A 23,997-nucleotide genomic window follows, 5' to 3' on the forward strand; every position below is an offset into this window, starting at 1 on the left:
ATTCAAATTATGTATTATACCATTCCAAAGTTAATTTATAATAGTCTGTAATCCAAGTTTAAAATATGTTCATATTATCTTAACAAATGAGCCAAAGGCAATTAAAAGCCAAGTTTGCTTTTTCTGGCTTTTTTTTTTTTTTTTTTAAGATTTTGAGAGAGAGAGAGAGCGAGGGAGAGCACAAGCAGGGAGGAGAGGAACAAGCAGACTCCCTGCCGAGCAAGGAGCACAATGTGGAGCTTAATCCTAGGACCCTGAGATCATGACCTGAGCCAAAGGCAGATGCTTAACCAACTAAGCCACCCAGGCACCCCTTTTTTCTGGCTTTTAATATGTATACTGATCAAAAGATTTTCATTGTTTCACATATCTAACATTACAAATCATTTGCAATATTTAAATCATTGAAATAACATGGATAATAAATTTTCAGTGTAACTATGGAAAATTGCACTAGTATGAACAGATGGATTTTTGCAATATACAGAATTAAGATATTGGATATCATCTCTTCGGCCAGGAACAAATGCATGTCTTCGTGTGTCTTATGTCCCATCTAGGCCTATATTTAGCTATCATTAAATATTTAAGCTATACTGTACTAATGTTCTTCATGATGGCTTCATGAAAGGCTTAATTTTTATATTTCTCCTAGCTCAATGTAATGTTTTTTAAGTTTACGTATTTAATCTCTACACCCAATGTGGGGCTCGAACTCACAACCCTGAGATCAAGAGTCCCATACTCTTCTGACTGAGCCAGCCAGGCGCCCCATCAATGTAATTTTTTTAAGACTTTATTTTTTTGAATAGTTTAGATTTACAGAAAAATTGAGTAGTACAGAATTTCCACATATTTCCTCTCCCAGTTTCTCCCATTAACATCTTACAGTAGGATACATTTGTTACAATAAATGAATATTGATACTTATTATTAAAATCCATAGTTTATTCATATTTCCTTAGTTTTTACCTAACCTTTTTTCTCTTCCTGGATCCCACATTATATTTTCTTGTTATGTCCCCTTGGGCTCAGTTCCTCTTGGGTTTGACAGTTTCTCTTTCTTTTTTTGATGACCTTGACAGTTTGGAGGAGTACTGTTCAAGTATTTTATAGGATGCCCCTCTAATGGAACTTGTGGATGTCTTCCTTAAGATTAGACTGAGGTTATAGGTTTAGGGAGGTTATTTTCCTAAGAGAACTTAGATACCTTCAGATTAAAAACATATTTAGACTTCATGAAACTGTTGCCATGGACATGGCACAACTCATGTATCATTTTTAGTATTGTGCCTATTCCATATGACTAGAGGAGAAAAGATAGTCTTGAGTAAAGAATAGGATGACTAAAAAAAGGTTGGTTTTAAAAAAAATAACGAAGAGGTAGATAACATTTTATAAAGACAGCAAACAGTAGTCATTTCAATTCGCTTTCCAAAGTAAGCATGTTCTTTACGAATTAAGATTCAGAAAGTCAGACAAAAATGCATAAATAATATAGTTAGTTCAATTCTGTATCTGCAGAGGTAAATTTGGGTTTTACGTAAATAAATTTACTCAAGTATATTTATGTTTTCAAAGCACGTTGTCACATTTTTATCTACCAATTAAACAATAAACACTGCAGGATTCTCTTGCCTATGGGACAAAAATAGTCTTAAATCCTTAGAAAATTTATAGTAGGCAATCATTCTCTCCTGAACAGTGGTTCTCAAACTTTAGCGTGTATTAGAATCACCTGAAAGGCTTGTTCAAACACAGATTCCTGGGTGCTATCCCCAATGGTTTCTGATTCAGTGGGTCTGGGGCAGGGCCTAAGAATATGCATTTCTAACAAGTTCTAGAGGCTGCTGGTTTGAGGACACTATGAAAACCACTGCTGAAGAGTCAATAAGGAAGCTACATTTATTAAGTGCCTATGGTGAGTCAGGTGTTTTACATATATTACCTTATTTAACTATTTATAGAATCTTATCAAGTAAATATGAGTATCCCTTTTATAAATGGGGAACCTGAGCTCAGGAAAGCTAAGGAACTCAGCCGAGGAGGTAATGGGATAAGAAGGCAAAATTACAATTCAGATTTCTGATTCTAAAGCCCATTGTTTTCTAGTACAACACACTGCTCCTTGTTGACAAAGGAGAGAAACGTGCATATCCTTGGCTCACTAGAAAAGGAGACTGTACCAGAGTGTGTACAGTGGTTAGTTCAGGTTAGTAGGGTCTTGAAGGAATCTTTACTGAAGACTTGGCAGAGGCTCAGGGTCATGGAGAGGATTCGCTTATCTCTGAACTTCTGAAATAATCAAGAATGAAGTGAATTTAATGTAAAATTAACCAAACAGGAAGAACGTGTATTTAATATAGTACTAAATATCCCTTAATTACTATTATTTTATTATTCCTTACAGAAAAACACACATTTAAATAAAAGTTCTTAAAAGACTAATCTCATTTACATTTAAGGTTAAAGCATCATACTATTCTAAATGTCTGCCAGTGTATACTACATCACCAATCAACCACTACTTACTCTGCTATTGAAGTAACAGCATGATGGTCTTCAACAAAACGCTCTGACAGTTACTAAAACATTTACCTCCTTTCACAAAGCAAATTAAAACCAGTGACATACAAAGTAAGCAATTTAAAGTTTAAGAAAAGTGGTACATTTTACAGTAAATAAATCACCAAAAAAGAAGTTGCCAATAATATATTTTCTATCACTTTGTTATACTCTATATAAAAAAGAACACTCAGACACAAATTAGACTGCAGACTTAAAACAGTTAATGAGGTCTAAATTTCAGAATGAGAAAAACCCACCCAACTCTGCATGTCTAATATAAAAACAAATATTTTATGTAAGAAAGATTCCCCTTTAAATATCTATATACATATTTCCACTTAATACTGTTAATCAAACCCATAGTTATATTTATTTAAATAAGAATTAAATAAACTGCCCCAAACGCTGATTTCATCTCACAAAACAGAAGTATTTTAAATCACAACTTCCAGATGGTATCTTGAATACACTGGTTCCTTAAACAACATTAACAAGCATATTTTTAAGAATATATTTTCATCTACAGGTCAGGTAAAGCTTTATTAAATGGTAAACACTTTTAAAAGTGCAGAAACACAAGTTTCAAAAACAAATACATTCAGAAGATCTGCTGTTCAAATAATATTTTTTCAAAACCAGGTGGAGGAGTATGATAAAATTCACTGAACTGGCAATCCAAAATTGCACTGTCATCAACTAAAGACAGAAAAAGAAAGAAATAAGTTAGAAGCTAACACTTTAATTCACAAGAATGCATAATTATAAAATAGACTTTTCATAATACCATATTATTAGCAGGCAAAAAGAATAAATACATCTGCTGCCCAGGTTACAAAACATAATCCTATTGGATAAAAATAACCACAATAAAAAATAAAATTAAAAACACTGAAAGGAAATACATCAAAATATTACTAAAATTAGACAGTGTGAATATGAGTACTTTTAATTTTTTCCTTATTTGCCTACCTATATTTTCTCAATTTTATACATTAAGATGTGTTACTTTTTAAAAATTATTCTGAAAAAATTATAGATTCAAAAACGATTGCAAAAATAAAAGAGTTCTCCGTACTCTTCACCCAGCTTCCCCTAGTGGTAACATCTTACATAACCACAGTACCATATCCAAATCAGAAAACTGACATCGATAAACTACTATTACCTAGACTATAGGCCTTACTCAGCTTCTACATCTTTTTACCAGCATTTATCAAAGACAAATAAATGCACATATCCAAACAAAGACTTATACATGAATTTCCACAGCAGCTTTATTTATAATGGCCCCAAACTGGAAACAACTTAAATATCCATTAACAGGCAAAGGGACAAACAAGTTATGATATAAGCACACAATGAACTACATATACTACTTAGCAATAAAAATGAATGAATTACTGATACATTCTACAACATGGTTCAATCTTAAAATAATTACACTGAGAGAAGTCACACAGAAAAAAACACAAATTTTATGATTCAGATAATGTATACTGACAGAGAGCAGATCAGTGGTTGTTTGGTTGGGGCTGGGGTGGGGAGAGGTGAGCAGGAAGGATTATAAGGGAACAGGAGGAAATTTTAGGGGTGATGAATATGTTCATTATGTTGACTCTGGTAATGACATGAGTGTTTACTTCATAGCTACTTCTTAAAACTGCACAAATATATTTAATGCATATCACTAAATATTTTGTATGTCATATTAAATGCAAAAAAGTTAAGTACTGGATTTGACATTCATGAAGCCACTAGACATTTTAGCAAGGGTGGTTTCAGTGAAGTGGTGGTAAAGGCAGTCAGACAGGGTTGAAGCACAACCGAATGATACAGTAAGCAGTGCAGGCTGTTAGTAATGCAGCCAGATAAAGAAGGGTAAACACAGGGCTAGTGAAGCCTATGAGTTTAGGAAGGGTTTTTTGGGGGGATAAGGATGATTCAGAATGTTTACAGGCACTGAAAAGAGAGGTTCCTTACATGAGATATGAGTGAAATAACTGACAAAGTAAAGTCCCGGAGTTCGGGAGTTTGAAATCTAGACTACACAGTGCTTTTTTGTTTTGTTTTGTTTTTTTTAACATGAAGGATAGTACTTCATCTAAGATGGGACAGAAAGAAGGCAAGATTGGATTTGATCTAGAAAAGCTTCAGGAGGGCAGGAGTGGGAAGGTGGAGTTCACTACTGACAGCCTGTTTCTTTATAAAGTAGAAGGTAAGGTCATCTGTGGAGAATGAGGATGAAATTCAAGAAGTATGGTGAAGGTCTGAAATGTGCAGAAATGTAAAAGAATTGCCACAAATGTTGAGAGCTTAGGCTGGAAGGCATAACTTTGTAATGACACTTTTCTTCAGTGTGATATGGCTTCTTCTCTCCATCGTTTGTGTGTAAGAACTGACAAAATGAACGACTGGATGGATCTAGGATTAGGGATGGGATGGAGGACAAAGGTAAAGGAATTGAAGTTTTATTTTTATTTATTTATTTATTTATTTGTAATCTCTACACCCAACATGGGGTTTGAACTCACCACCCTGATATCAAGAGTTGGATGCTCTACTATTTATTTATTTATTTATTTATTTATTTATAAGTAATCTCTACACCCAACATGGGGTTCGAACTCACCACCCTGATATCAAGAGTTGGATGCTCTACTATTTATTTATTTATTTATTTATTTATTTATTTATTTATTTATTTATTTATTTATAAGTAATCTCTACACGCAACATGGGGTTCGAACTCACCACCCTGATATCAAGAGTTGGATGCTCTACTAACCCAGCCAGGCACCCCTTAAGCTTAATTTTTATCTCTGATACTATCAGACCATTAAAATACTTGGCTTACTTTACTGATTTATCAATGTCAATTTATGAAATATACTTTGTGTAATTTACTATCTATAACTTTACTACATTAAAAATTATACTAAATCCAAGAGACAATTTGGAATAAAATTGTTTACACCCATTTGTATAATTTGATATCTATTTCACTTCTCAGGCTTAATTATTTAGAATATCAAGCTACATTTCCATTTAAGTAGCTAAAGGAACTGCTTTACCCGATATGGCAAAGAAACTAACCAAAATCGAAACTTAAAAAAACTTTTATATGCAAAGACAGAGAAGGTAAAATCACTGAAAAGTAATTTTTGCGAGAAAAGACTAATGAAAACAACTAAAGAGTAAAGCATACGCTTTTGTTATTAACATATTATTAAATATTTACATTTGTTATTCATATACTTTTCTGACATCCCAGTCTATCATCACTACACTGTTACCTTTCTAGTAAGTTACTATAAAAATTAATAATCAGTTCCTATTATGGCTCAGATCTAAGAATTTAAAGAAAATAAACGAGAAAATATTTTTAGATCTACTAAAACCATAGGCAGAAAAGTCATGCACCTGTTGATTTAAAGTTGATAACATAAAAAATAAAGCAGAATAGAGGCATAAAGACACTGGGCTTATGTTTGTTATTTTTTATAAAGAGACACCTTATTTTTTAGAGATACATATGAAATAATTATGAATAAAATGACATAATGTCTGGCATTTGCTTCAAAATACTCCAAGGAGGGAAGCTGAAAATCAGAAGGAGTATTAGCATTAGGGGGCACATGAAACCCAACTGGCTCCAAGTTGATAATTGCAGCTGGGTGATGGGAACATGAGGGTTCATGGTATACCATTCTCCTTACTTCTATACATGTTTGAATTTTTCTATAATAGAAATTATAGTAATTAAATAGTATAGAGTCATCTCTTAAGTAACCCAATTCTTGGGAGGATGCACTTGTACAGAAATTATAGTACATACATACACATAACCATCAAAAGCAAAACAATCAATATCAAACTATTCTAAATCACAATTTCTCTCAGGAGAGTTTTAACACTTAGGTAATTTTATTAAGGTAACTAAAGCTTAATCTATATAAAATTCCCATCCCTGGTTCCAAAATATTCTTTACAATTACATTTCCTGGTTATCTATATCTCCCTAATAACTGGCAGAAAAAGCTTTGTAAATTCAGCAAAGTTCTTTGAAACATTCTAGAACATAAGACTACATGATTAAAAAAGGAGTATGGTTATTATATATTTAAGTATAACTGTTGTATTCGGAAAAACATTTTTAATACACGGGGAATAAAAAACTTCCTTAGCCCTACAGAGTGGGATTCTGATTTCGTGAGTACATTTCATATAAAAGAGGTCCTTATTGTCCAGATTTTTGAGTGATAGAAAGTTAATGAAAATGTCAAGTAAAAGGTTACATATATATAATAATATTTAGAAATATTTTAGCTTACCATAAACAACTGGATACACTGTCCCTCGTATACCTGATGCTGGACAATGCATATTTTTTCCATTCAAATATACATTTAATTCTACATGGTCATATGTAATACCCTAGGAAGGAAAGAAAATATTAAAAAGTAGAAAAATAAGTGTTCCATAAAAAGCCTAAATAGTCAGAAAGCACCCACTGGGAAGCATGGAAAAAACTAATAATTAGTGTCATGATATCTTTCATTACGGGTTCACGATTTGGTAGAGTTCTGCTTGAACTGAGCTGAAAAAAAAAATTAGTGGTGATTATGTGGAGGAAAAGTCAGGTAAAGTCCAAGAGTTCACATTAGAGGTAAAACAAATGAGAACAGTTTGACGCTTAGCATTATATTCAGATAATGTGAATTTTATATTGTGAATATTAAGATGATGTAAGTACTGCCTGCCATGTACAGAGAGACCTTTATTTTCTTTTTTATTTTATTTTTTGAGAGAGAGAGAATGCGCCTGAGTGCACAGTAGTGGGGGGAGGAAGTGCTCGCTTCGGCAGCACATATACTAAAAAAAAAGTAGTGGGGGGAGGAAAGGGGGAGAGAGAGAGAGAGAGAGAACCAGACTCCCTGCTGAGCACAGAGTCCAATGCAGGGTTTGAGGCAGGGCTCGATCACACAACCCTGAGATCATGACCTGAGCTGAAACCAAGAGTCGGATGCTTAACCGACTGCACACCCAGGCACCCCCGGAGAGCCCTTTAAAAGTCATACAGAACACACTGCTCTCTCTCTGTAGAATTTGATCTTAAGGGGGGAAAACAAAGAGGTTTTCAGCATTAGGGTTTACCACCTGTCACTGTTCTTAAGTTGTCAACAAGTGTCTCTTTTTAGAACTTATTTCTGAAAAGAAATACATTTCCATCTCTTTACCTTGCTTTCAAATATGTCAAATGTATTACCAAGGTAAAGCTAGTGCTTAAGATGGAATATAATTGGTATTTAGTATCAAGTTGAAAAATACAAAAATAGCTCACAAGAGTAAAAAAAAAGTGGAATAAAAATAGATGAATCTGAATATCTGAACGTTACTGACGGTACAAAAGTCAAAACTAATAATAAATAGTTATTATTATTAAAATGCTGGAAAATACTTTGAAAGCCTGTATTATGTACCAAGCACTATTGTTAAGTACTTCATATTTAGTCCTCAGAACAAGATAGGTATTTATTATTATTACTATTATCCCCATTTTACAGATGAAGTAGCTAAAGCACAAAAAGATTAAATAATTTAGAGGCACCTGGGTGGCTCAGTTGGTTAAGCATCTGCCTTTGGCTCAGGTCATGATCCCAGGGTCCTGGAATCGAGTCCCGCATCAGGCTCCTGCTCACTGGGAAGTCTGCTTCTCCTTCTACCCCTTCCCCTGCTTGTGCTTGTGTTCTCTCTCAAAAATAAATAAATAAACAATCTTAAAAAAAAAAATTTATATAAGGTTACAGAACTAGGAAGTGGCAGAGCTGGGATTTAAACCCATGCAGTATGGCTTGAGAATACTAACTCTACTTGTCATGCCATACTACCTCTCTTTAAAACTTTATACTATAGTTACTAACTGCTGGCAGAAAGAGAGCTTTTCTTTGAAGAATTAAGAATGGATAGGAGAGATCTTTTTTTTTTTTTTTTAAAGATTATTTATTTATTTATTCGACAGAGATAGAGACAGCCAGCGAGAGAGGGAACACAAGCAGGGGGAGTGGGAGAGGAAGAAGCAGGCTCATAGCGGAGGAGCCTGATGTGGGGCTCGATCCCATACTGCCGGGATCACGCCCTGAGCCGAAGGCAGACGCTTAACCGCTGTGCCACCCAGGCGCCCCAGGAGAGATCTTTCAATACCAAAATCATCACAGACCAAGAAGACCACCACTCCAAGGATTTTTGACTGTGGATATATTTTATCAACTTAAAAAATTTTTAGAGGTAGAAAAAGATCTTACAGATGATCTAGTCTTAACTCCTTCACTCTCTCCTTAAAATAACAAAGGCCCAAATGAGTCACTGGGGTAAGTGCTATAAAAGATTCTCCTGGGGCATCTGAGTGGCTCAGGTGGTTAAGCCTCTTGGTTTCAGCTCAGGTCATGATCTCATGAGTCCTGGGATCAAGTTCTGCACTAAGCAGAGAGTCTGCTTTAAGATGTTCTCCCTCTGCCCCTCCCCCCACACTCGTGCATGCTCTCTAGCTAAAATAAATAAATAAATCTTTTAAAAAAATCTCCTCAAATCTTAGCAAAGCCAGGGTTAAATAGTAATTTGTTAATAGTTAAAAAATACTGACAGAGATTGTTTCTGTTCCATTTAAGTTGATGTATTTAAATATAATAACAAAGCTAACTGATGGCTGGAATTAGTTTTTGTAATGAAGAAGACACTTCTCCTTTAAAAAACAAAAACAAAATTACATAAAAACAACGTGTCCTCTCTTTATAGAAACACCTTACAGGGTATCTAGCAGTTCCGAGCAGTGGTTTGTAATTCAGGCGCCCTTCACCACCTGGTGGCAGCCTAACCTACTGCAAGCAAACAAATTTTAAAAGCCAAACCTGCAGCATCAGGGCAAAATCCCAACACTAAGAACCCCCAACTCCTATTAGCAAAGTTCAGTTCAAGTATTTCTAAATTAATCTGTCCTTTTATATGATCCAGAAACTAGGTTTCATTCCACCATAATGATACCAAAATATCTGACATGTTCAAGGCATTTATCAATAATTGTTTGCATGTTCAGTGAACAGACTCTGTAATTAAGCTGCCTGTATTATAATCCAGGATCCCTCCATAAAAGAAGTTACCTAACTTCTACTAATCTATGAAATGGTAATAATAATACTATCTATTTTATAGAGTCATTATGAGGATTAAATAATTTAATCCCTGCCAGGCATTTAAAACAGTGCCTGGCCCATAACAAATGCTAGAGAAGTGTTTGCTATTACTATTATTATTATGTAGAATGTTTACTTCTCTGAAAATTAAACTGAAAAATGCAATTTTAGACTATAATTTCCACTTTTCAAAACTATATATAAAAGGAAAAAAATAAGTATAAGCCACGTATGCCTTCCTGGTGCTGTAGTAGGCCCTGTGGATACTGTAGGATTATTGTATAAATATAATGATTTGGTCAGATGTTGAAAGCTTAGTTTTCTTGGTTTCTCTTTAGGAAATGGTATATGAATGAAATTCTGCACATATGAGAATGTTTTCCCTGTCTTAAATCCATTCTACTTTTCCTGTCACTGTCAGCAATTTGGTGAAATTTGTTCTCAAATGTTTGAACTAGGAATATAAAGGTAATATGGTAGGGTAATGTTTTACTTTTCTTGATTCTGCACATATTTCACCTTTTTCAAAGTCCTCCTTTTATCAGAATGGGTATGAAAACTCAAAGTTTAATTTAATAAAGCTGACAGACTAAAAATGACATTCTTAAATCTGTCATCAATTTGTGGTATCAGTTATCTCAATGAATGAGATAGGAAGGCAAGAATAACACACAGTAGAAGTTCAACATATCACCAAAGAAAAACATTTGTTACTGATTATCCTTGCTTATGTTTGAATTTCATCTTAGTGTAAACAGGTTGATAGCATCGACTTGACTTCAAGATTCTCTTTCAAGAAATATCCATTTGAATTAGGGTGTTCCATATTATGGACATCTGGCAATGATCTACAAATACAAAACCAACTATTCAAAAAGAACAGGGAAAAGCAAATTTTAAAAATGGTTTATGCCTTTTGTCTCCTAAAACACTTTTGCCCCCCTAAAACTCCTTCAAGAATTTACCTATTTAAAAACTAGGGGAGCATGGGCGGTTCAGTCGGTTAAGCATCCGACTCTTGATTTTGGCTTAGGTCATGATCTCAGGGTTGTGACATCAAGCCCCATGTCAGACTCCATGCTAGGTGTGGAGCCTGCTTTAGTCTCTCTCTTCCTTTCCCTCTGCCTCTCTCTCTCTCCCTCTCTAAAAAACAAAACAAAACAACAACAAAACTAAATGTTCTTCATATTTTTTAAATTGCAGAAAAGATCAGGGGCACCCGGGTAGCTCAGCTGGTTAAGTATCTTTTTTTTTTTAAGTGTCAGACTCTTGATTTTTGGCTCAGGTCGTGATGTCAGGGTCATGGACTGAGCCCTACGTCAGGTACTGCGCTCAGTGGGGGGTCTGCTTGAGAGTCTCTCTCTCTCTCCCTCTGCCCCTCTCTCTAAATAAATAAACCACCACTCTCTCTCTAAAATAAATAAATCTTTAAGAAAAATGAAGATCAGACCACAGTTAATCTTAATTTCCACATCTGTCTTCCTTTTCACCAAAATACTATATCTTTCTTCAATTCAGTAACCTGAATTTATCCTGTCTGTGTCATCTTATTATTAGAAACTTTCCCTCATTATGTAGATTCCTTTCAACTTGGTACCAGAGCCAGGAACACAAGGTTCTATGTATAAGGACATCTTTGCTGAAGGAGATCCTAGGACTCTGTTCTCAGTCAATAGCTAATAGCCTGAACCCAGTGTATAAGGTTCTTGGATAATGGCATTTAAGAAGTAACTGGGAAAGCAGAAAGGGTTCTTTGGATTACATTTTCAACAGGGTGGCTTTGGTAAAGACTTAAATATATTAGTTGGGAATAAAAATAGAGAAGTCCTAATATATATAGTTCTTTCTATCCCTTGCTTTCCAAAAAAACTTTTCTCTAATCAAGCCTTAGGATTTTGAGTCCAGTTCTTTGAAGAGTTCTCAAAGTGAAGATTAAATTTAATGAGGACCAACACTCCCAATAAAATGCTGTAATTCTTTAAGTTCATAACAAATTAAATACAGGCATATCTTGTTTTATTGCACTTCACAGATACTGCGTTTTTTATAAATTGAAGGCAACCATGTGTTGAGCAAGTCTATCAGTGCTATTCTTCCAATAGTGTCTGGTCACTTCAAGTCTCTGGGTCACATTTTGGTAGTTTTTGCAGTATTTCAAACTTTTTCATTATTTTATTTGTTAAGATGATCTGTGTTCAGTGATCTTTGATGTTACTATTGCAATTATTTTGGGGTGACAAACCATGCCCACATAAGACCATTAATTTGATCAATAAATATGTGGTTTTAACTGCTCCACTGACTGGGTGTTCCCCTGTCTCTCCCCCTCTCCTCTGGCCTCCTTATTCCCTTAGACACAATAATGAAATTGGGCCAATTAATAACCCTACAATGGCCTCTAAGTGTTCAAGTGAAAGGAAGTCACATGCCTCTCACTTTAAATCAAAAGTCAGAAATGATTAAGCTCAGGGAGGAAGGCTTGTAGAAAGCCAAGATAGGACAAAAGCCAGGCCTCTTGCACCAAACAATTAGCTGAGTTGTGAATACAAAGGAAAACTTCTTGAAGAAAATTAAAAATGTTACTCCGGTGAACACACAAATAATAAGAAAGCAAAACAGACTTATTGCTGACACAGAGAAATTTTGGTGGTCTGCTTAGAAGATCAAATCGGCCATAATATTCCCTTAACCCAAGGCCTAATCCAGAACAAGGCCCTAATTCTCTTCAATTCTATGAAGGCTGGGAGAGGTGAGGAAGCTGCAGAGGAAAAGTAGGAAACTAGCAGAAGTCGGTTCATGCAGTTTAAGGAAAGAGGCCATTTCTACAACACAAAAGTGCAAGGCAAAGCAGCAAGTGCTAACGCAGATGCAGGCAGCAAGTTCTCCAGAAGATCCAGCCAAAGTGAAGGTGGCTACACTGAACAACAGATTTTCAGTGTAGATGAAACAGTCTTATACTGGAAGAAGATGCCATCTAGGATTTTTCAGAACTAGACAGGAGAAATCAATGCCTGGCTTCAAAACTTCAAAGGACGGGCTGATTCTCTTGTTAGGGGCTATAGAGCTGGTGACTTTAAGTTGAAGCCAATGCTCACTGACCATTCCAAAAATCCTAGGCTCCTTAAGAATGAAGTTAAATCTATTCTGTGCTCTATAAATGGAACAATAAAGCCTAGATAACAGCACATCTGTTTACAACATGGTTTACTGAATATTTTAAGCCCACAGTTGAGACCTACTGCTCCAAAAAAAAAAAAAAAAAACAAAACTCCTTTCAAAATATCACTGCTCACTGACAATGCATCTGTTCACCCAAAAGCTCTGATGGAGATATACAACGAGATTAAAGCTGTTTTCATGCCTGCTAACACAGCATCCGTTCTGTAGCCCATGGATCAAGGAGTAATTTCAACTTTCAAGTCTTATTATTACTTAAGAAATACATTTCATAAGGCTACAGCTGCCATAGATAGTGATTCTTTTGAAGGGTCTTGGCAAAGTAAATTGAAAACCTTCTGAAAAGGATTCACCAGTCTAGATGCCCTTAAGAACATTCGTGATTCAGGGCACCTGGGTGGCTCAGTCGGTTAAGCACCCAACTCTTGGTCTCAGCTCAGGTCTTGATCTCAGGGTTGTGAGATCGAGCCCCGTGTTGGGCTCCATGCTGCGCGTGAAGCCAACTTAAAAAAAAAAAGAACATGCATGATTCATGGGAAGAAGTCAAAATATCAACATTAACAGGAGTTGGGCAGAAATTGATTTCAACCCTCATGAAAGATTTTGAGGGTTTCAAGACTTCAGTAGAGGAAGTAATAGCAGATGTGGTGGAAGCAGCAAGAGAGCTAGAATTAGAAGTGGTGCCTGAAGATGGGACTGAATTGTTACAATCTCATGATAAAACTTCAATGGATGAAGAGTTGCTTCTTGTGGATGAGCAAAGAAAGTGGTTTCTTGAGATGGAATCTACTCCTGGTGAAGATGCTGTAAAGACTGTTGAATGACAACAAGGATTTAAAATATTATATAAACTTAGTTGATGAGGCAGCAGCGGGGTTTGACAAATTGACTCGAATTCTGAAACAAGTTCTACTTTGGGTAAAATGCTATCAAACAGCATCACATGCCATAGAGAAATTGTTAATGAAAAGAAGGGTCAATCTTTGCAGCAAAATGCACTGTGTTCTTCTAAGAAATTGTGACGGCCACTCTAACCTTCAGCAACCACCATCCTGCTTAGTCAGGAGCCATCAACATCGAGGCAAGACCCTCCACGAGCAAAAAGATTATTACTCACTAAAAGTTCAGATGATGGTTAGCATTGCTTAGCAATAAAATATTTTTAAATTAAGGTACATCCATTTTTTTAAACATAATGCTACTGCACACTTAAAAGACTACAGTGTAGTGTAAACATATATACTCACTGGGAAACCAAAAACCTCATTTGCCTTGCTTTATTGCAATATTTGCTTTATTGCAGTGGTCTGGAACCAAACCCACAGTATGTCCAAGGTATGCCTGCAATAAATGTCAACATTTTCTCTAAGAGATCTCTAGTTGCAAAAATACCTAGTATTTTCTAATATGAATGTCAGCAAACTTTTTTAAATTGTGGGCCAAGATTTCTCTGATGTGAGAGAAGCAGGAGATGTTGATAAGCAGCCAACCGGTCATTCTTTCTCCTGAATGGAAATAAGAGCTCACGCAGATTTTCCTGGCCAGCGACAGCTCTAGAAAGGAGAGCAGTTTGGTAAGGCAGCGGTATCTACACCAAGTGCTCTCTCTGGAATATATACCACCTCATTAGATCCAATTCCAGTGCTTTGGAATTCAAACCACAAATTCCCACTAAAAGCAGTTCAACTTTAATAATTTACAGTGGAAAACAGTTCCACAAGAAAACTTACCACCACATCTCCCTCCTGTGGAAGACTGTTTGCTGGCAGCCTATTTTTTTCCTCGTTGTTGTGGTATAGGGCTCCATCATTCCTCATCACCAGACTGTGCACATCTCGGCCAAGAGGAATCTGATTCAAGTTAACTTTCTGAGTTGCAACGCCAATACCCCATATTCCTAAAAAATAATAGTTTAAATGCCCCCAAAATCTGAAGAACACAAATATGAAAGAAGGGGTTGTTTCTCAGAGTGTAAGTTTTTAAAAGAAGTGGTGTACTATCACTAAACTTTTTCTATTAATTTTTAAAAAAAACAAATCTTTTAAAAGTAGTATGCAAACTACCCTACGTTCTCTACAGACAGAGTACAACATAGGCGATAAGAATGGGTCCTGAAGCTGTACAGCCTAGGTTAAACCTTTGGCTTAGCTAGGTCATCGGGGCAAGGTATTTAACCTGTCTCTGCTTCCTCACCTGTGAACCTGGGATTCTAACAATACTTCCTTCAAAGGGTTATTAAAAGATATAGCAAGGTAACCAAGTAAATACTTGGAACAGTGTGAGTATTCCCCCCAAAATCGGTTAAGAAAAGCAGAGTGTTTTTTAAAAGATGTTAGCTATTATCATCACTATTCTCTAAAAGACATTTTGAAAGCTACACAATTAATTTAAATGGCCTAGGGTTCTAGTCAAGCACTACCTCAGAGAAGTGGGAAATTAGTCTTTAGTTTTTGCATCTATAATGTGTGACAAATAACACAGACCTGGTCAATACCGCGAAGAGGAGAAAATTAATGATGAAGTATAAAATGATTTTCTTACCCGTACCTTAAATCAGTGAGTTTAAAACCTTTTGGTCTAAGCTGATTTTAAGCAAGCAGGTCTCCTCTTAACCAGCCAAACAGAATACCTAGAGCTCTGGATTTTGTTTCAAACTGTTCCTTCTCAGTTTTTATCAAAATCAGTTAGGAGAAAATCTATAAATGGAAGAAGGTTTGAAGATCATTGCCAATCAATTTTTCTGAACTGAGCAGAACTGTCAAAATGTTGCATGTCTGGATATTACTGTCTGGGCTTCCTAAATAATCTTACTATATAATTTATCCTCCAGAGTGGGACAATTTTAAGAGTGACAGAAGGTGATAATACTAATTTCATGGGACAACAGTTCTAGACAGGGTTATAGAGTCTTCTTACTCCTAAAGAACTGTGCATGCTGTGATACACTTTGGCATAACTGCCTCAGGCTTTCATAGAGAGATTAATTTACAAACTCCAACAATGTATTTATTCTAGAGATGTCAGTGAGGATGCCATCCTTTATGGAAAATCCACATAAAAATTTGTACTGGATTTGAGGCTCAAGAAAATATTTGCTTCTCTTGAGAAAAGGTAGATTGTACTTGAGAAGATTTTAGTAACGAGAGACATTTTGCAGCTGACTTATAAAAGAATGAAATGGAGGACAGTTTCATATTTATTTCATATACTTAAGAAAATCAGTATTTTAAATTAACTTAGAAAACAAGCCCCAGGGGGCGCCTGGGTGGCACAGCGGTTAAGCGTCTGCCTTCGGCTCAGGGCGTGATCCCGGCGTTATGGGATCGAGCCCCACATCAGGCTCCTTCGCTATGAGCCTGCTTCTTCCTCTCCCACTCCCCCTGCTTGTGTTCCCTCCCTTGCTGGCTGTCTCTATCTCTGTCAAATAAATAAATAAAATCTTTAAAAAAAAAAAAAGAAAAAGAAAAAGAAAACAAGCCCCAGAAGGATGTTTTACATCATTCAAGCTTGTCGAGTAAGAGTATGATTCATTCACTACCCTTTAGTTTTCCTATTCTACGCCTATACTTATATTACTCATGCTATATTTCACTATGTTTTTTTATAACAAAACTTTAAAAAATACATTTCCCCACATTCAATATAGCTACAAGTTAACTAATTGCTATTTAATACTCAAGCAGAACTGTCGTATGATTCAAAAAACTCCATAAATTTTTTAATGAAAAATACAGACATGAGAATTCTAAATCTGCTAATTGCTTCAGAAGATAATGAATCTAGGTATTTTAACAAGAATTATGAGAAAAAATTCAGGATCATATGATTGATTTTATCCCAAGATAAAATAGCAAGAATCTACACCTTTAATGCCTGGCCAAATGAAATGGACCATCCCGCACCCATTCATCCATTCATAATGCTAGTGCCTTACACTGATCCAGTGTAAAACACACTCCTAAGTATAACTGAGGCAGAGCAGGAAAGGCAGTTCCTGTAATCCCACTTTATAGATAACAAAACTGAACCTAAAATAATTCAATAACTAAATTAACTACTTTAACCAGGATCACAAAAGAGGTGGGAAAAAAAGTTCTTCCGAATAAGTCTGGTGCTTTTTTATTGCCTCGTTAATCTTTTCCATATATCGAAAATTGCTCTTAATATTTAGAGTTAGTACTTTTAATAGTAAAGGACCATTATACCAACCTGTGGACTGGATTTTGAATTCAAAGTAGCTTTTGTTTTGATGTAAAGGGGCACTGGCTAAACAACCTCCTGTTCCACATATTCTTCTTCCATTTTTTACAATGACAACATCTGTTCCTAAATAAAAAATGCAGAGACCATGTAAAGTTTTTTATTTTCTTATTCAACAATCAAGGTTAATGTTTCACTTCTCTCAGTCAAAAAAACTGCGATGCTATATTTACTTTGAAATATAGAAATGCTGATACATTAAAAACAATTTTTATTTCACTATTTTTTTCCCCTGAGAATGTTTACACTTAATATTCATTTGTGGCCAGAAATCTTGTTGAGAGACGCAATTTAGTAGTAACTCTGTAGGAGGAGCACCAGAGGCGCTCCCCTCGCCTGGGGGAGGCCGACGCGTCTCGGGAGATTCCCGTGAAAATGGGTAGGCAGGTCCACACAGCCAGCTCCCGATGACAGGAGCGGACAGGGCTGCGTAGCCTCGAACACAGAACAGAGCCCAGGTGGAGTCGGCCCGCGTCTGGAAGAGATCCGCGAGACGAAACCGGGTCGAGGGCAGCAACTGGGAGCGAAGAGCGGGGGGCGGCGCCCGGAGGGGCAGGGCCGCGTGCGGTCCTCCAGACCCCACACTGCCCCCGACCCGCCGCGCCACACCCGGCGTGGGCCGTTGGGTCTGAGGAAGGGAGGGCCCTTACCCATGTGCTGCGTGTCCAGCTGCACGGCCGGCATCTCCTTCAGAGGGATGTGTCCCGTTCCGCCGTCCCTGCAGCACCGCAGGCAGCAGAACACCGAGGCGGCCATGGTGCCAGGACCACCGTCTCCGCCACGGTCACCGGCCGCCCGCCGCCCCTAGACCGCGGCGACACCGCCTCCACGCCTCCGCTCCGCCTCCCGCCCCCGCCCAAGCGCCGGAGTCTGTGTGGAGCGCGCAGACCGATACAGCGACGCTCCTCGCCGGGAGGGCGCAGCGCAGGCAGAGGCGTAGCCGGCCCGGGACGGAAGATGCAGCGGCTGCGCGCGCGGGGAGGGGCGGGGCCTAGAAGGAGGGCGTGGCTAGAGGCGGAGCGGGGGCAGAGGGCGTGAGGTGAGGGTGTGAGGTGCGGGTGGGCGTTGGGTGGCGTGACCCTGTGCGCAGATCCTTTTTTGCCTTGGCCGGGATTCACTTTGAGTCCTGACGTTGAACAGCTTGCGGGGAGTCGGCGCTCTCCGGCCACTCAGTAGTCGTTGAATGCTGAGTTTTAAAAACTGTTCCCCCCAACTTTGACATTACCTTTAGGGATGAGTTAACAAAAGCAAGTCAGGCTGGGGGAGTGAGAGCTGATAAAGGACCCCGAGGTTTTCCACACACACTCCGCCCCACCACCACCGCTTGCCCTGGGCTGAGAGAACTTGGCCTCCGCCGAGAGCCTTTGCCCCCTACGGCGGCTGGTTTCTGAAGAATTTCCTCAAATTCTAAATATTCGCACAGGCCCCAGGAGTAACGGCTGTCAGTGATTTCACCGTGAACGCGCACCCGGGGTTCTAAGTTGGGTCTGGTTCATTGTAGGTGCAGAGATGCGCGTTCCGTGGCCCTCGGGGCCGCGCGGTTGGGGGCGCGCAGGCGGCCATCCCGGGAGCCTCCCGCTGGGGCGGGGCGGGAGGGCGAGGCTTGACCCGCCTCTGCCAAGCTCACCCTCCTCGTGGACTGGGGGTTTCGAGGAGTGTGAAGGGAACTGCGGAGGCAGCGAGGAGGATGTCCGGTCCCCCAAGCGAAACCTCCTCCGTTCCTACCGCCTGCTCCTTTTCGCTTCCAAGTAGGAGGCCCACAGGGTGGTCACCTGTCGTCTCCTTGCCCACTAAGATCATCTGTCCCAGGTCGATTTTATTTAAATACACTGTGGGGCCGGGAGATGGTCTTCAGTGACCTCTAGAATTAGCCTGGCTCAAAACTTTATTCCCAAATAAGGCTTCGCCCGGGTTCAGGTCCCGGCAAACAGACGCAAGATGCTTACTTAATGTGGAATGGGTCCTACACATTATTTTTTAGTGACCTGACTGCAGATATCCTTAATGGAGGATTTTTTCCCCCACAGAATAGGAAGATTTTTTTCCCCCACAGAGTAAGAGAATTTTTTTTCAGGGTCCTGGGTCTCTTTGCTGTCTATACAAATGGTGTTTTCATTACAATGGGGAAAACCTCCAAATTCGTACTTTATTTAGTTACCACAGAATTAATAACTAAAGTGATTATTAAAGTGACTGAGGGTAGACTCTCTCATTGCCTATAAAGTACTTTCTTGGTAATCATTTTACACATGACATTTTTCTTTTACTGAAAACCTCGACCTTTATTCTGAGAGTTTAATTAGTGTTCAGTTCTCTTTCCACTGGGAGGGAAGGGGAGATTGAATAGAATGTTGGAGAGACAAAATTTTCTGTTGTTCCGTGAGGTGGGCACTCTTTGACATATGTAGCTAATTGAATTATTGAAAGCTTTAGGGTGGATATTGTCCCCATTTTATAGATGAAGAAACAGAGCTAGAGGGATTACATAACTGGTATAGCTTCAGATGACTAAGAAATAAACAAGGTGTAGGACGCCCAAGTCTGTATTTGCGCCACCAGATCATGCTCTCAAATTCTGAAGATTTAACTCTTGTAATAAATGCTGAAATTCTTTTAAAAATGTTCTCAATTCAAAATGCAGATTTGCACTTTATTTTTATATGTTTCATTCATCTCCATATTGGCTCTCAGCTGCCATAACTCATGTACAGACAATAACATAAAATAGCAGTTGTTAAAAGGTAAAATATTTATTCAGAAATGTTATTAAAAGCAGCACTTGTATTTAATATATAATAAACATTTAGGCCATTCAAGTCACTCACATCTTCAGTGAAAAGCCAGACTTTGAGATGGTATGAATTCGCCATTTCTGTAGAAGCAGAACTGCCCTAGCCTTTCCCGGCTAGAAGAGTAATCTGTTGGGCCTCGGCCCAGTGCACTCTGCCCCCAATGTAGCAACTCAAGCGTACTCAGCAGTATGAAGCAAGCAAAGCCAGTTAGCTCCTGAAACAGACTTCCCTGTCTTGGCAGATGAATGCCATCCATGAGCTCACAGACCTTATCCTTCTTCTATCTGGGATTCTATTATCCTTTCATTATTATTTTCAAAGGAATTATCCTTTCTTTTTGAAAAGCACAATGCTAAAGATACTTTGACAGTCTTTCACAGTTACCACTTTAAATAACAATCACAAATAAAGCCTACAAAAAGTTTCCCAAGAGTTAGTTAGAAGGTCATTTATCTAAGTCAAAAGCAATAAGAGAGAATGACTACTTGAAAAAAAAAAAAAAAGTCTGCTTCAGCGACATATGCCAGGAACTTGAGAACTGATAGGACAATAATGTAAAGCATGTGTTTCCGAGTTGAGTTTAACATCGTGCTCAAGATTTTCTTTAGTGGTTTTGATGCCAACCAGACATCTCCTGTTAGTGAACTTTACACTCTGTACTGGGTCATACAAAATGATTTCTCTGTAAAAAATTCATTAATCAGTTATTAAGCCAAACTTTTTTTCCTGGGGGTAATCCAGACCACATTTGTGATCTTTCAAAAATCAGAAACATTAAAAAAAACTCATACTTTTTAAACCTAAAAATATTCCTGGGGCCTTGATCTTTTCATCATTATAATTTTGAGTAATAGTAACAGACATTTATGTGGTGCATACTATTGCCAGGCAATAATAAGTGCTTTTTATAAACTAATTTAATCCTTGTAACAACCCCATGAGGTAAAAGTATACTCCACTGTACACTGGAGGAAGCTGAGGCAAAGAAAAGATAAGAAATGTGCCCAAGTGGCTCGGTTGGTTAAGCAGCTGACTCTTTTTTTTTTTTTTTTTTTAAGATTTTATTTATTTATTCGACAGAGATAGAGACAGCCAGCGAGAGAGGGAACACAAGCAGGGGGAGTGGGAGAGGAAGAAGCAGGCTCATAGCAGAGGAGCCTGATGTGGGGCTCGATCCCATAACGCCGGGATCACGCCCTGAGCCGAAGGCAGACGCTTAACCGCTGTGCCACCCAGGCGCCCCAAGCAGCTGACTCTTGATTTCCGCTCAGGTCATGATCTCAGGGTCTTAGGATCAAACCCCACATTGGGTTCCATGCTCAATGTGGAGTCTGCTTGAGAATCTCTCTCTCCCCTTCCCTCTGCTCCTCCCCCTGCTCCTCCCCCTGCTCGAGCTTTCTTGCGTGCGTTCTTTTTTTTAATTAAAAAAAAATTAAAAAGAAAACAAGCAAGCAAGCTAGCAAGAAAGGTTCCCAAAGTCACACAGTCAAGTGATGAAACTGCATTCAAACCCAGGCAGTCTGGCTCTAGGGTGTTTGTTTTTGTTTTAAGATATATTTATTTATTTTAGGGGGAGAGAGAGAGAAGGTGAACACTGGAGGGTGGGGAGAGGAAGGGGCAGACGGAGAGGGGAGAGAATCCCAACAGACTCCACACTGAGCGTGGAGCCCCGACGCAGGGATGATCCCAGGACCCTGAGATAACTACAGCCAAAAGGAAGAGTCGAAGAATCAGAAGCTTCACTGACTCCGCCACCCAGGTGCTCCTCAGGTTAAGATGTTCTTAAGCCTTATGCGAACTGCCTCCCTAGGGTGCTACATTGAAGAATAAATTCCTAATTTTTGTTTACAATCTCTTCCCTTATCTCAGAAGCTGACATTTAAATTTATCTGGCATTAATTGCACTCCTTTAATCTGGATTTACTGAATTCTAGAGTACCTTACCTAAATTCAACAACCAAAAGATAACATTGAGAACTTTCTTCCTGCAACAGCTCCCCTTTGTTAGCAACACATTCGAACGTTTTGTGAGGGTGTCCTTCATAGACGGGGTGTCTCTAAGTGATCCAAAGAAAGGGATAGTTAGTACTTTCAATTGCTGAAACAGTTGAGCCAGGTTGGAGACTGGGAAAATCCAGAGACCTGTAGTAGGAAGGAAAGAGAAGATGCGGTAAAATGAAGGAATTTGATAGAGGTACAGAAAAATAAGAATAATAGAGGAAAAAGCAGGACAATTTTTAGTATTGAAAAGGAAGAAAAAGAAGCCAATAGCAAGTGCTCTATAAATAAGAACTCAGGGAATAAAAAATGTGATTTGCCAAGAACTTTCAACCTGGAAGGACTGTACCTTCATCTGCTTCCCTTCTGGGAAGGTAAAGCAGACTGCATAAATTGAGGGGCGTTCTGTGATTTCTCCCCAACCTCAGCTTCTCTTACTCAAAGTGCAGGTATCCTAATGTACGTATACATACCTTTCCTTACCAATTTAGAATCTAGGTACAATTGCTGCAATAATTACGAGAAAGGGATATTGAGGATAAAGAAAAAAAAGAAGGAAGGCAAAGGGCACCACTAAGGTAGGTTTTGCATTCCTAGAAGAAGTTTAGGAAGAAGAGGATACATAAAGTTAGTCCCGGGATCTACACTCCTTGTCTAGTAGTACAGAGCGTACTTAAACCAGTCACTTGTCTTCAAGGAGTTGATGACAAGTGTTTGGTGCGAAGTTTCTATGGCCAAATATAAGGCTACATACAGAACTTGATGTTATGGACAGGAGGTTGCAAAAAACACTTAGTTGGCTGGCTCACATACTTCAATAAATGTTTCTCAAAGCATTTCAAACATTCAAGTGATTAAAGAATCTTGGGACTGCAGTAGGGCTTGGGAACAAGAAGTCTCCATCTCCAAATTATGAAACCAAAACGCACTGGACATTTACAGGAGGATTAGACAGAGAAAAAACAAACAAACAAACAAAAAAACCCTCACAAAAACAGAAACTTCTTGATATATGTAATAGCTGCAAAAACCCCAAGATTATCTCACTGAAATTGTGAGAAAGATCCGAAAATGTTTCTAGGAACGAGGAAGGGAAATGAATTATTAGTTAGGATATACATAACATTACTAATTTAAGATACGTACAACTTGACGTAGTGTCTGTGGTTTTATTTTTCCAAAGTGTAGAAATATTTATGAAGTTTTTCATAAGGTTTTACCTATAGTTACGATCACTCCAAACCTATTTTCTCAGTAGTGGTCCTACACATAAATATTCCAAATGCAGGGGTTGTCAGAACCCTGATTTTTGTGTTGAGAAGGAACTGTTTCCCTTCCATCCATTAAAACATGTGTGTCTATGAATGTAGTGTAGTTCTGGGTAGGCCTAATTTCAGTTTGGGGCATAACTGCTAGGCCACTAAACTTTGCAGATCCTGTAAGCTGAGTCACAGGGAATGTGAGACTCCTTTAAATTGCCAGTAAAAGTTTACAAAACTCTAAAATATTTGAAAACTGCTTAAAAAAAACTCACTGTGAAGTAAATGATCTTGAAATACCAACCATGAGAGTTAGCTCCAACGTTATGTTATGGCCAAGAGAACTTCAGTGTAGGAAAATGGAACTGCTAAGAATTGAACATAATTAAAATACTGTTTTTCCCTCTAATTTTGGCTGTTCCAAACTTTTATTTATTTATTTATTTTAAGTAGACTCCACACCCAGTACAGAGCCCAACACAGGGCCCGAACTCATGCCCCAAGATTAAGACGTGAGCAGAGATCAAGAGCTGGACACCTAACCAACTGAGCCATCCAGGTGCCCCGCTATTCCAAACCTTTAACCAAATGCTTTAAAAATTATTATATATCTTTTGTTTTAAGCTTCCTGTTTGTATGTATCATGTCTAAGATCTAATGCAGATTTCAGTTCCTGCCATACACTTATTATATTCTATAAAAAGAGATGTAAAGATTTGGAAAGAAGGGAAATAAAAAAGTTAGGAAGATACTTGA

General features: G+C 38.1%; 1 protein-coding gene and 1 pseudogene across 4 annotated transcripts in view; one reads left to right on the top strand and one right to left on the bottom strand.

Annotated features, from left to right (window-relative positions):
* The window catches only part of SPRYD7 (SPRY domain containing 7), a 32,927-nt gene extending 14,869 nt beyond the window's left edge, over positions 1-18,058 (bottom strand). For 2 of the 4 annotated variants that reach the window (XR_007188915.2, XR_007188914.2), the window contains exons 1-5: positions 17,843-18,058; positions 17,142-17,258; positions 14,663-14,829; positions 6,900-7,002; positions 2,533-3,264 (exon numbers count right to left, since the gene is read on the bottom strand). Coding sequence is in view for 1 of the 4 variants with exons in the window: in XM_026493224.4 (XP_026349009.1) it covers positions 3,167-3,264; positions 6,900-7,002; positions 14,663-14,829; positions 17,142-17,258; positions 17,843-17,948 (591 nt within the window). In the remaining 3 variants the exon portion in view is untranslated. Of the gene's footprint in view, positions 1-1,060; positions 3,265-6,899; positions 7,003-14,662; positions 14,830-17,141; positions 17,259-17,842 lie in introns of those variants that run through there. The other 2 variants (XR_003314407.4, XM_026493224.4) reach the window with 2 other exon arrangements.
* Positions 12,147-14,071, top strand: LOC125281786 (tigger transposable element-derived protein 1-like; annotated as a pseudogene).
* Positions 18,059-23,997: the final 5,939 nt, after the last annotated feature.

This window comes from Ursus arctos, unplaced genomic scaffold (genome assembly GCF_023065955.2).
Source record: "Ursus arctos isolate Adak ecotype North America unplaced genomic scaffold, UrsArc2.0 scaffold_10, whole genome shotgun sequence".
Lineage (NCBI taxonomy): Eukaryota > Metazoa > Chordata > Mammalia > Carnivora > Ursidae > Ursus > Ursus arctos.